General features: G+C 37.0%; 1 protein-coding gene across 2 annotated transcripts in view; it reads right to left on the bottom strand.

Annotated features, from left to right (window-relative positions):
* The window catches only part of COL21A1 (collagen type XXI alpha 1 chain), a 243,345-nt gene that overhangs the window by 72,157 nt on the left and 158,266 nt on the right, over positions 1-12,922 (bottom strand). For both annotated transcript variants that reach the window (XM_060403571.1, XM_060403570.1), the window contains 4 exons: positions 7,314-7,367; positions 6,812-6,863; positions 6,168-6,223; positions 5,925-5,978 (listed from right to left, as the gene is read on the bottom strand). In XM_060403571.1, the coding sequence (XP_060259554.1) occupies positions 5,925-5,978; positions 6,168-6,223; positions 6,812-6,863; positions 7,314-7,367 (216 nt within the window). The remainder of the gene's footprint in view (positions 1-5,924; positions 5,979-6,167; positions 6,224-6,811; positions 6,864-7,313; positions 7,368-12,922) is intronic.

Genomic DNA, 12,922 nt, shown 5'->3' with positions numbered 1-12,922 from the left:
ACATTGTTTGGCATTGCCTTAATTTGGGATTGGAATGAAAACTGACCTTTTCCAGTCCTGTGGCCACTGCTGTGAAAGTGTTAGTTGCTCTCTGTGACCCTAGGCCTGTAGCCCACCAGGCTTCTCTGTCCATGGGATTTCCCAGGCAAGAATACTGGAGCAGGGTAGCCACTGCTGAGTTTTCCAAATTTGCTGGCATAATGAGAGCAGCTCATTAACAGCATCAACTTTTAGGATTTCAAATAGATCAATTGGAATTCCATAACCGCTATTAGCTTTGTTTGTAGTAATGCTTCCTAAGGCTTACTTGTCTGCACGGACCAGGATATCCAACTCTAGGTGAATGACCACACCATCATAGTTATCTGAGTCACTAAGAGCTTTTTTCTACAGCTCTACTGTGTATTCTTGCCACCTCTTCTTAATATCTTCTGCTTTTGTTAGGTCCCTACCATATCTGTCCTTTATTGATCCCATATTTGCATGAAATATTCCCTTGGTATCTCCAAGTTTCTTAAAAAGATCTCTAGTCTTTCTCATTCTATTTTTTTTCTTCTTTAATTGCATTGTTCCCTTGAGAAGGCTTTCTCACCTCTACTAAAACTTGCTATTCTCTGGAACTCTGCATTCAGTTAAGTATATCTTTCCCTTTCTCCTTTGCCTTTCACTTCTCTTCTTTTCTCAGCTATTTGTAAAGCCTTCTCAGACAACCACTTTGCCTCCTTGCATTTCTTTTTCTTAGAGATGATTTTGGTCACCACCTCCTATACAATGTTATGAACCTCTGTCCATAATTCTTCAGGCACTCTGTCTAACAGATCTAGTCCCTTGAATCTATTTGTTACCTTCACTGTATAATCATAAGGGATTTGATTTAGGTCATACCTGAATGGCTTAGTGGTTTTCCCTAAGCCATTGGTTTTCAATTTGAGCCTGAATTTTGCAATTGGGAGCTGACGATGTGAGCCACAGCCAGCTCCAGGTCTTATTTTTGCTGACTGTATAGAGTTTCTCCATCTTCAACTGTAAAGAAGATAATCTGATTTCAGTACTGACTACGGTGATGTCAGTACACTACCAGATGGTGATGTCCGTGTGTAGAGTCAGAGTGATTGCCAGTGGGTTTCTTTTTGAGGTGATGAAAATGTTCTAAAATTAAACTGTAGTGTTGATTGAGTAACTCTGTAGATATACTGCTGCTGCTGCTAAGTCGCTTCAGTTGTGACCAACTCTGTGCGACCCCACAGACAGCAGCCCACCAGGCTCCACTGTCCCTGGGATTCTCCAAGCAAGAACACTGGAGTGGGTTGCCATTTCCTTCTCCAATGCATGAAAGTGAAAAGTGAAAGTGAAGTCATTCAGTCGTGTCTGACTCCTAGCAACCCCATGGACTGCAGCCCACCAGGCTCCTCCATCCATGGGATTCTCCAGGCAAGAGTACTGGAGTGGGGTGCCATTGACTTCTTCGTAGATATACTAGAAACCATTCAATTTTATACATCAAATGAGTAATATATGATATGTGACTTATTTATCAATAAGCTGTTAAAAAGAGTAAACTGAAGTTTACAATTGTGGGTATATACATGTGAATGTATCACCTAGATTAATATCAGAAAGGGCAAGGAAGTAGAAAAAGAACAAACTTAGCCCAAGTTAGCAGAAGGAAAGTGAAAGTGAAAGTTGCTCAGTTGTGTCTGACTCTTTGTGACCCCATGGACTATACAGTCCATGGAATTCTCCAGGCCAGAACACTGGAGTGGTATCTGTTCCCTTCTCCAGGGGATCTTCCCAACCCAGGAATTGAGCTAGGGTCTCCTGCATTGCAGCTGAATTCTTTACCAACTGAGATATCAGGGAAGCCTAGCAGAAGGAAGGAAATAATTAATTAGAAGAAAAATAAATGAAGCAGAGAATAGGAAAACAATAGTAATTTTAAAAAAAAGACAAAGCTAGAGTTTAGATTTTTTTTAAATAAAAAGAATAACTCCTTATGAGACTAATTAAGAAAAAAATAATAATAGCCAAGACTCAAAATCAGAAATAAAAAGGGAAAAGTTACAATTGACTCAAAATAAATTTTTTAAAGGGTCAAACTCTTATGAATAATTATATGGACAACATAGAAAAAAAGAGAAATTCCTACAATCTACCAAGACTGAATAAACAGAAAGCCTGAATAGACCAATGACAAATAAAGAAGACTATATAAAGAAGAGTTGACTCATTGGAAAATACTTTGATGCTGGGAGGGATTGGGGGCAGGAGGAGAAGGGGACGACAGAGGATGAGATGGCTGGATGGCATCACTGACTCGACGGATGTGAGTCTGAGTGAACTCCAGGAGTTGGTGATGGACAGGGAGGCCTGGCGTGCTGCGATTCATGGGGTTGTGAAGAGTTGGATATGACTGAGCAACTGAACTGAACTGAACTGATATAAGCAATCAAAAGCCTTCCAATAAAGAAAGTCCCAGGAACAGATGACTTCACAGGTAAATTTTCGAAATACTTAAAGAAGAATTAATACCAATCCACCTTACAGCCTTCCAAGAAAAAGAAGACAGAACACTTCCAAACTTATTAGACCAGTATCAAATAAAGCCCAAGAAAACACTACAAGAAAAGAAAACTACAGACCAATATCCTTCATGATCATGCATGCAAAAAGTCTCAACAAATATTAGCAAACTGAATTCAACAGTGCTTTGGAAGGTGACACCAATATCCTTCATGATCATGCATGCAAAAAGTCTCAACAAATATTAGGAAACTGAGTTCAACAGTGCATCGGAAGGATCATACATCATGATTAAGTGGGACTTATCTCTGGAATGCAAAGATGGTTCAGTATGGATATACCACATTGATAGAATGAAGATAAAAATCACATGATCCTCTCAATAAATGCAGAAAAAGCATTTGATGAAGTTCAACACTATTTCATGACAAAAATTCTCAACAAATTACATGAAACTTACCTCAACATAATAAAGACCATAGATGTATGAAAAGCCCACAGCTAATATCATATTCAATGGCAAACAGGTGAAGATTTTTCCCCTAAGATCAAGAAAAAGGCAAGGATGCCCACATCTACCACTTCTATTCAACATAGTACTGACAGTACTAGTCAGAGCAGTAATGCAAGAAAAAGAAATTTAAAAATATCTAAATTGGAAAGGAAAAAGTAAAACTCTCTGTTTGTAGATAATATGATCTTGCATAAGGAAAACACTAAAGACTACATAAAATAATGCTAAAACTAACAAATGCAGAAAAGTTGCAGTGTACAAAATCAACATATAGAAATAAGTGAATGTTATACAATAACAATGAACCATCTACAAAGGAAATTAAGAAAAGAATCCTAAAATTGCATCAAAAATCATAAAATGCTTAGGAATAATCTAAGCCAAGGAAGTGACAGACTTGAATGTTGAAAATGATAAAATATTGATGAAAGAAATTAAAGACATTAATTAATAAATGAAAAAGCTTTCCTAGCTCACGGATTGGAATACTTTATATTGTTAAGATGTTTATTCAACCCCAAATGATCTATACACTCAATGCAATCCCTACCAAAACCCTAATGGCATTTTTATACATAAACAGCAAAAACAATCCTAATATTCATATAACCAAAAGCACAGATGACAAAAGCAAAAGTAGAGAACTGGGATTTTATCAGACTTAAAAGCTTCTGCACAACAAAGGAACTCATCAACAAGATGAAAAGAAAAGGCATACTATGGAATGGAAGAAAATATTTGCAAGTCACATATCTGATGAAGAGTTAATATAAAAAATATATAAGAAACTCCTACAACTCAATAGAAAAAAAAATCATAACCAATTTAAAAATAGGCAAAGGAACTGAGGAATCACTTCTCCAAGAAGACACACAAATGACCAACAAGTAAATGAAAAGGTGCTCAGCATCACTAATCATCACGAAAATGCAAATCAAAACTACAATGAGATATCACCTCTTATCAGTTGGCGTTATTATAAATACACACACACACACACACACACACACACACAAGTGCTGGCAAGAATTTGGAAAAACTGGAACCCTTGTACACTATTATAGGGATGTAAATTGGTACACCCACTATAGAAAACAATGTGGAGGTTCCTCAAAAAATTAATAAAACTATATATTATCCAGCAATATCACTTCTGCATATATAACAAAAAGAATGAAAACCTTGAAGAGACATCCAAGCTACTGGGTTGATTGCAGCATTATTCGCAATAGCCAAGACATGGAAGAAACTTAATGTCCATCAACAGACGAATGACTTTAAAGTGTGATATAGATAAACACGCACACACACACATACACAGGGGAATATTTTTCAACCTAAAAAAGAAATAAATCTTTCCATTTTCAACAACACGGATAACCTGGAGGACATACACTGGTGAAATAAGCCATATGTAAAATGATAACCATTACACGGTCCCACTTTCATGAGGAACCTAAAATGGTCAAATTCACGGAAGCAGAGAATAGAATGGTTTTTGTCAGGGGCTGGGGAAAGGGAAACAAGGAAGTATTGGTCAAAGAATACAAAGATTCAATTATGCAAAATGAATAATTCCTAGAAATCTACTGTACAATACAGCTTAGGGCCTACAGACAACAATACTGCTTTGTAAACTTTAAAATTTGCTATGAGGGTAGATCTTATATTGTGCTCATATTACAAAAAATAATAAACAATAATAAAAGGGAAGGAAGGACATTTTTGGAGGTGACAGATATGTTTATACCATTAATTGTGGTGAGGGCACACTGTATATACTTATGTGCAAACTCTCCAAGTTGTATTATAAGAATCTGTGTTCTCTAAAAGCATCAAAAGACTAGATTATAAAACCCATGAGAATTTTGTTCTCTTCTGTATGTCTAGTACCTACAAAGTATAAATAAATACTTGCTTAATCAATAACAAGTAGGAAATAAAACACAAACTAGTCAAATATAATTAATAATACATGATTGAACTCTTGAAAACAGAGCCCCGTACTGTACATTCAGGAAGCACTATCTGTAATCTTCAAGGACTCACTTGACATTTAGAGAACTTCCATAAATTTAAGTGAAGAAATGGACAGTGTTTCCAAAGGAAAAGAAAACACCTATAGATCAAGGAAATCTGAACTGAATTATTGAGCAAGTGAGGCCTTCAAAGTTGTGACCATTAGGAAACGTGATGACATCTCTAATCTAATGCTTGACCAAGTGGTCTTGCTGGCTGATGGATTTACACAAATTCTCTCCTAGGGATCAAAACAAACACACAGCAGAATAATGATGTGGACTGTTGGCTTATTTCAGATATATTGACTTGAATATATATACGTCCCTGATGTCCTTTTATTTAATAGGTCACACTATGGAAAGACTGTTTCTGTTTGATGATTGACCCAGAAAAACTTATTTATGTAGAATAAGATGGTGTTCACCCACCATCATAGGAGCATGTGCCTTTGAGTTTTTTCAGGATTGATAAGTCACTGGCATGTTCCCATTCTTCTTACTCTAATTCTCGCATATTCGTATCACACAAGTTATCAGGATTAAGGTTAAAATTGTTAGGGTTGAGGATTCATTCCCCTACTCTCTGAAAAAAAGTCAAATCCCTTGGAAGACACAGCTAAGTACCTGTGGCTCAGATCAACTAAACAAACCTATCTGAATGGCTCATTGAAGAAGCTTCTAATATCCTGGGATTTTATTCCCAACACATAAGAATTCATGATATATTCAAAATAAATTGATTATGATCTTTAAATTACAACTTTTAGTTCATTCATTTTATACCAATGTCATATGCAAACAAAAGTCTAGTATCTGTACATTTTTCTCATAATCACTCACTAGTTACAGAAACCTTTTTTGGTAAATACCTTGTAACCAGGGCTACCCATTAATCCATCCTTTCCATGTCTTCCAGGTTCTCCCTGAAAAATAAGTACAAGTGTTTTAATATATTTTTGCACTAATGTTTCTTTTTTTAAATTTATTTATTTTAATTGGAGGTTAATTACTTTACAATATTGTATTGGTTTTGTTTCTTTTTTAAAAGAAGACAGTACAGGATAAATTTTATTTAATGTAAAATACTTAAGAAAATTTTCTGTCAAACTCACAGCACGTCCAGGAAGGCCAGGAAAGCCAGCATTTCCCTTTTCACCTTTTGCGCCCTGTTTTTAAAAACAAACAAAAACAATCCTTACAAGAAGGTTTTTAAATTCCAAGTCAAACTTAAATAGGAAAAAAGATAATTTCCTCATGGACTGATAGAATTTGTGGAACCACAGCTTGTATTGGCCCTGCAGCTTTTGGCAAAGCATTATTTTACCAGGACACAATATGACATTGAGAATAAGGTGGATGAAGAATTATTAAAAGCAACTAAACACAGAAACCACATCTATGCAGAATTAAAAGAAATGTGTATCTTAAATATAGAGAGAACATAATCTCCCTTCAATGAGAAAAAATAAGATTCTCAAAGGACACACTGTTAAACAGCTACTACTTCCAAGTAATCTCTATCTATAAATATTTTGTTAAGTTCAGAAGGGTCAATAACACAAAGTATTCTTATAGAAAATCAAGTATAACAGTGAATAGTCATTTTTCCATTATTTCGTTGTTCAGAATAAACCCCACAGAGAAAGGTGAAAAAGCTAATTGCCAGCAGAGTGGACTGGGACTGAAATTTCAATTTTCTATTTCCATTATATTAAAAGTTCAATATGATACTCTGTTTTGGGATCTAAACTTCCCTTTTTGCCATAAAATCCAGGTGATCCTTTTTCTCCTTTGGGGCCCATTTCACCCTAAAAGACAAAATATAAATCCTGAATTTTAGAGAAATATTTAGTATTTCTCTTATAGATTAAAGAAAACCACCAATTATACACAATGGAGTTTAATATGCTAACATCAAAACAAAATAGAAATAAAATTATTTAAAGTTTATTTACAAAAGTTTTCTATCCCAGGCTTTATAAAGGAAAAGTGAGGGCATTTGTTACTCTAATAGGGCTTTATAAAGATTAAGAGAATTTCTATATAATCAGTTACTCATCAATTTTTAGATACTATAAGATTTATGGCTGAAAATTTTAAAGGAAATTTGTAAAAGCTTTATGTAAACTATGTATTAATCTTAACCTAGTCATTTAATATATGAGCATTTATTGATAGCACATTTATGACATAGAGTGCTTTCAATTTGAAATAAAGTGAAACATTGCTTAATTTTATAAAGAACAGATTTCTTCAACCTTTGATCCTGGTATTCCATGAAGCCCAGGAAAACCAGGAAGTCCACGGTCACCCTAAAAATAAAACAAATTAATTAAAGAAAACACATTTCAGCCTAAAAATATCAATATATACTCTTCCACCTCATTCTTGACAAAATCTATTGGAAACAAATCTGCAAACAGTTAAATATACATCTGCACTAAAACCCTGTCCCTATAAAAGACTAATCCTCTTTTAGCAGTTTCATTTATGATCAGAGAAGGAGAACATGAGAGGCCAGGGGAATCTCATCAATAGTTCTTACCCCACCCTTAGAGAGCAGTCATCCATTCTAAAAACACTTAGGCTCTTATGTGGCAAGACCTAGGAGTTAATGGAAGTGGCCGAGGGCTAACACTGCTGAGAGAGCCGTCCTCTGAGGTCCCAGCTCAGTGCAGATAGACTTGAGATGAAAGTCTAGGGTTCTGTGGAGGATTTTTCTCCTATTGTTGATCTCAGTAAATTGTTCATGGTAGGTGTCTATTCACATGTGTCTACGAAGAGGGAAGGATCTACATGATCTCCAGAAGAGGAGAGATGGAGAAAATCACAACAGTGTGATATTTGGTGGACATAATTTTCATACTTATTTCTGTGAGACTTAGTACTGTTGTCTTAGGTTCAAAAATCTTAATTGTCAAGACACAGTTTCAAGAGAAGCCCAATGGCTCACTCAGCAAGATTTAGGTTAATTCACATTTATTTAGGCAAATTAAGACAGTGCATACAAAAAATTTATGATTTCCTTAGCTGTCTGGTAGAGAGAGAAGAGGATGTGACCAGTTATCTATGATAGATGTAATTCTTAAAAATCTCAATTTTAATGAAGGTTGTTTATTCACACATTTTAAAGAGTTTACAGTTATTCAAGGCATAGAACCCTTGAAAGGCAACTCTTTCCACCCTAAATTCCAAGTCACCAAATCACATGGTTACCTACTACCCCATTTTTCAGTTTCGAGCATAAAGTTAAAGGTGAGAGAACTACCTGTCTGAATTGAGACAAGAGTTGAAGGTCAGGTAGACAAAGATACACTCTTGATAAGATGGAATTTAGCTGAGTAATCAGTACTTAATAAAAGTGCAAAAAGAAGGGTAAACTGAACTCACTTTAAGGATGAACCTAGTTTCACCTAAGAATTCCATTCTCTGACTACTTATAGAAAACACCATCTTCAAACTGGTGATATTTTCCTGGAGATAAGATACACCAACCTCAGAGGAAGTGAGAAGACCAGGAAAATTAACCCACACTGGAACCAAGAAAACCTAAAATCTGAACAAAACTACCCTCATGTGATAAGCAAGATTTTTAAGTAAAATTAAAAGGCACAGCATCCACATTAATATCCAGCAATGAAGAGGGGAGGGGCAGAGAAACAGTAAAATGCTTGGAGACTACTAAGGCAATACCTACAAAATACAAAACACAAAAACGTGCAAGTCAGACCCAATACACTCAGCCAAGTAGTGTCCAAGGTTTAAAAGTCATAGGTAGCAAAGAAGTTGTAAAAGTAAGCCAGTGTCTACCTACAATGGTTCTATAATGTGAAAGACAAAGGCTGCTGTGTTTGCCATTGAGCAGTTGAGTCATCAGTTACTGCAGGAAAGGTTAGCCTAAGTAATCACTGTAGCCTGATTAATATAAAAATTTATCTACTAGCAAAAAGAAGCTGCCAAATAATAATATTAAAAAAACAAATATGGTGGTGGCTCTGAGGCTAGGTAGTGGCCAGTGAAAAATAATTTCTGGAGGTTGGAAATACAATGATTCATGTAATGCAGTGAATATTTGGTGAAAACTTTGCTTGTAATAAATTGTAAAGGCAAAGAATGCATCCAATGAACTTAGCTAAAGAACAAAACAAACAAAAAAAAGAATGACAGTATCATGAATCAATTGGTATTGGCTACATTTGAAAAGGTAACTATAAAAGAGATCAGTTCAGAAAAGAATCAGCCAGTTTGCAAGTTGCAATTAAAAGAATAGATCAAGTCTAAAAATACTGGGATGGGGAGAATACACCTTTTAACCCCCATCTCTAATAGGCAAATAATGAAATTGGAGAAGGCCTTTAAAAGAAGTTCAGTCAAAACGCAGCCTCTGGGAAGGTACAACTCAAGTGTGTGCCCCTAAAAACCATTCTCAGTGCAGTCAGTTCAGTTCATTTCAGTTGCTGATTTGTGTCCAACTCTTTGAGACCCCATGGACTACAGCACACCAGGCCTCCCTGTCCATTGCCAATTCCTGGAGCTTATGCAAACTCACGTCCATTGAGTCGGTGATGTCATCCAACCATTTCATCCTCTTCTATCCCTTTCTCCTCCTGCCTTCAATGTTTCCCAGCATCAGAGTTTTTCAAATGAATCAGTTCTTCACATCAGGTGGCCAAAGTACTGGAGTTTCAGCTTTAGCACCAGTCCTTCCAGCAAATATTCAGGACTGATTTCCTTTACGATGGACTGGTTCGCTCTCCTTGCAGTCCAAGGGACTCTCAAGAGTCTTCTCCAACACCACAGTTCAAAAGCGTCAATTCTTCAGTGCTCAACTTTCTTCACAGTCCAACTCTCACATCCATACATGACTACTGGAAAACCTGCAGCTTTGACTAGATGGACCTTTGTTAGCAAAGTAATGTTTCTGCTTTTTAATATGCTGTCTATGTTGGTCGTAACTTTCCTTCTAAGGAGCGAGCATCTTTTAATTTCATGGCTGCAGTCACCATCTGCAGTGATTTTGGAGCCCCCTCCCAAAAAAAGTCTGTCAATGTTTCCAGTGTTTCCCATTGTATTTGCCATGAAGTGATGGGACCAGATGCAATGAACTTAGCTTTCTGAATGTTGAGCTTGAAGCCAACTTTTTCACTCTCCTCTTTCATTTTCATCAAGAGGTTCTTCAGTTCTTCTTCATTTTCTGCCATAAGGGTGGTATCATCTGCATATCTGAGGTTATTAATATTCCTCACAGCAATCTTGACTCCAGCTTGTCCTTCATCCAGCCCAGTATTTCTCATGATGTATTCTGCATATAAGTTAAATAAGAGGGTGACAATAAACATCCTTGAAGTACTCCTTTCCCTATTTGGAACCAGTCTTGTTCCATGTCCAGTTCTAACTGTTGCTTCTTGACCTGCATACAGATTTCTCAGGAGGCAGGTCAGGTGGTCTGGTATTACCATCTCTTGAAGAATTTTCCACAGTTTGTTGTGGTCTGCACAGTCAAAGGCTTTGGCATAGTCAATAAAGCAGAAGTAGATGCTTTTGTGGAACTCTCTTGCTTTTTCGTTTGATCCAATGGATACTGGCAATTTGATCTCTGGTTCCTCTACCTTTTCTAAATCCAGCTTGAACATCTGGAAATTCACAGTTCACAGACTGTTGAAGCCTGGCTTGGAGAATTTTGAGCATTACTTTGCTAGTGTGTTAGATGAGTGCAATTGTGTCATAGTTTGAACAGTCTTTAGCATTGCCTTTCTTTGGGATTGGAATGAAAATTGACCTTTTCCAGTCCTGTGGCCACTGCTAAGCTTTCCAAATTTGCTGGCATATTGAGTGTGGCACTTTCAAAGCATCATCTCTTAGGATTTGAAATCGCTCACCCGGCATTCCATCACCTCCCCTAGCTTTGTTCGTAGTGATGCTTCCTAAGGCCCACTTGACTTCACATTCCAGGATGTCTGGCTCTAGGCGAGTGATCATACCATCGTGATTATCTTGGTCATGAAGATCTTTTTTGTACAGTTCTTCTTGCAGTGTATTCTTGCTCCCTCTTCTTCATATCTTCTGCTTCTGTTAGGTCCAGACCATTTCTGTCCTTTATTGAGTCCATCTTTGCATGAAATGTTCCCTTGGTATCTCTGATTTTCTTGAAGTGATCTCTAGTCTTCCCCATTCTGTTGTTTTCCTCTATTTCCTTGCATTGATCACTGAGGAAGGCTTTCTTATCTCTCCTTGCTATTCTTTGGAACTCTGCATTCAAATGGGTATATCCTTCCTTTTCTCCTTTGTCTCTAGCTTCTCTTCTCTCCACAGCTATTTGTAAGGCCTCCTCAGACAGCCATTTTGCCTTTTTGCTTTTCTTTTTCTTGAGGATAGTCGTGATCCCTGCCTCCTGTACAATGTCACGAATCTGTCTATAGTTCTTCAGGCACTCTGCCTGTCAAATCTAATCCCTTGACTCTATCTGTCATTTCCACTGTATGATCGAAAGGGATTTGATTTAGGTCATACCTGAATGGTCTAGTGGTTTTCCCTTCTTTCTTCAATTTAAGTCTGAATTTGGCAATAAGGAGTTCATGGTCTGTGCCACAGTCAGCTCCCAGTCTTGTTTTTGCTGACTGTATAGAGCCTCTTCATTGTTGGCTGCAAAGAATATAATCAATCTGATTTTGGTGTTGACCATCTGGTGATGTTCATGTATAGTCTTCTCTTTTGTTGTTGGAAGAGGGTGTTTGCTATGACCAGTGCATTCTCTTGGCAAAACTCTATTAGCCTTTGCCCAGCTTTGTGCACACCAGGACCCAGAAGAAATGAGCAGTGACCCCACTGGAGACTGACCCAGACTTGCCCGTGAGTGTCCAGGAGTCTCTGGCAGAGGTGTGGGTTGGCAGTGGCCTGCTACAGGGCTGGGGGCACTGAGTGTAGCAGTGCATCATTCGTGGGACCTTTTGAAGGAGGTCACCATTATCTTCATTACCTCCACCATAGTTTGTAAATAGCAAGGAGGGAACACAGATGCGCCCATCAACAGAAAATTGGATTAAAGATTTACTGAACATGGCCCTGCCCATCAGAACAAGACCTAATTTTCCCCTCAGTCTCTCTCCCATCAGGAAGCTTCCATAAGCCTCTTATCCTTCTCTATCAGAGGGCAGACAGACTGAAAACCACAATCACAGGAAACTAACCACTCTGATCACATGGACCACAGCCTTGTCTAACTCAATGAAACTATGAACCATGCCATGTAGGGACACCCAAGATGGACGGGTCATGGTGGAGAGTTCTGACAAAATGTGGTCCACTGGAGAAGGGAATGCCAAACCAATTCAGTACTCTTGCCTTGAGAACCCCATGAACATGAAAAACTATTCTCAAATTCTCTAAATTACTAAAAGTTGCTTCAAAACATTCCCTCAAGCTGGACATGATGGTTTAATAAAAAGAAACTCTACTTATTCGTAACTAACCAATGAATGCATAAAGGGCCATGACTAAGATAGAACTGTGGATGATGCTGCAGGCTGGAATCACAAGTCAACAATACAAAATTACAAATAAATATTTGCTATTGAGAGAATTATTCTACCAAAAGAATCATAAATCTGGACTAAAAGAGACTATGACTGTGCAAAACTTTTAAACAAAGTTGCCCTGTATCTCCACTGCTTTTAGTGTTTTTCTATCAGTTTTTACCAGCCCATAAATTAAGACAAAATATAAAAATAAAAGAGGTAAAACTTGGAAAGAAGAGTAAAAAATATATTCATTTATGATTATATCTCTATTTGCCAATATACCTATTACCTTGAAATAACTGATAAATCAGTTAATTGCTGTTCTATAAATTAACATACAAAACAGCTTT

Source organism: Ovis aries, chromosome 20 (genome assembly GCF_016772045.2).
Source record: "Ovis aries strain OAR_USU_Benz2616 breed Rambouillet chromosome 20, ARS-UI_Ramb_v3.0, whole genome shotgun sequence".
NCBI classification, from domain to species: domain Eukaryota; kingdom Metazoa; phylum Chordata; class Mammalia; order Artiodactyla; family Bovidae; genus Ovis; species Ovis aries.
Note: the sequence above shows the minus strand (reverse complement) of the source record. Positions and strands in the feature narration are given on the sequence as shown.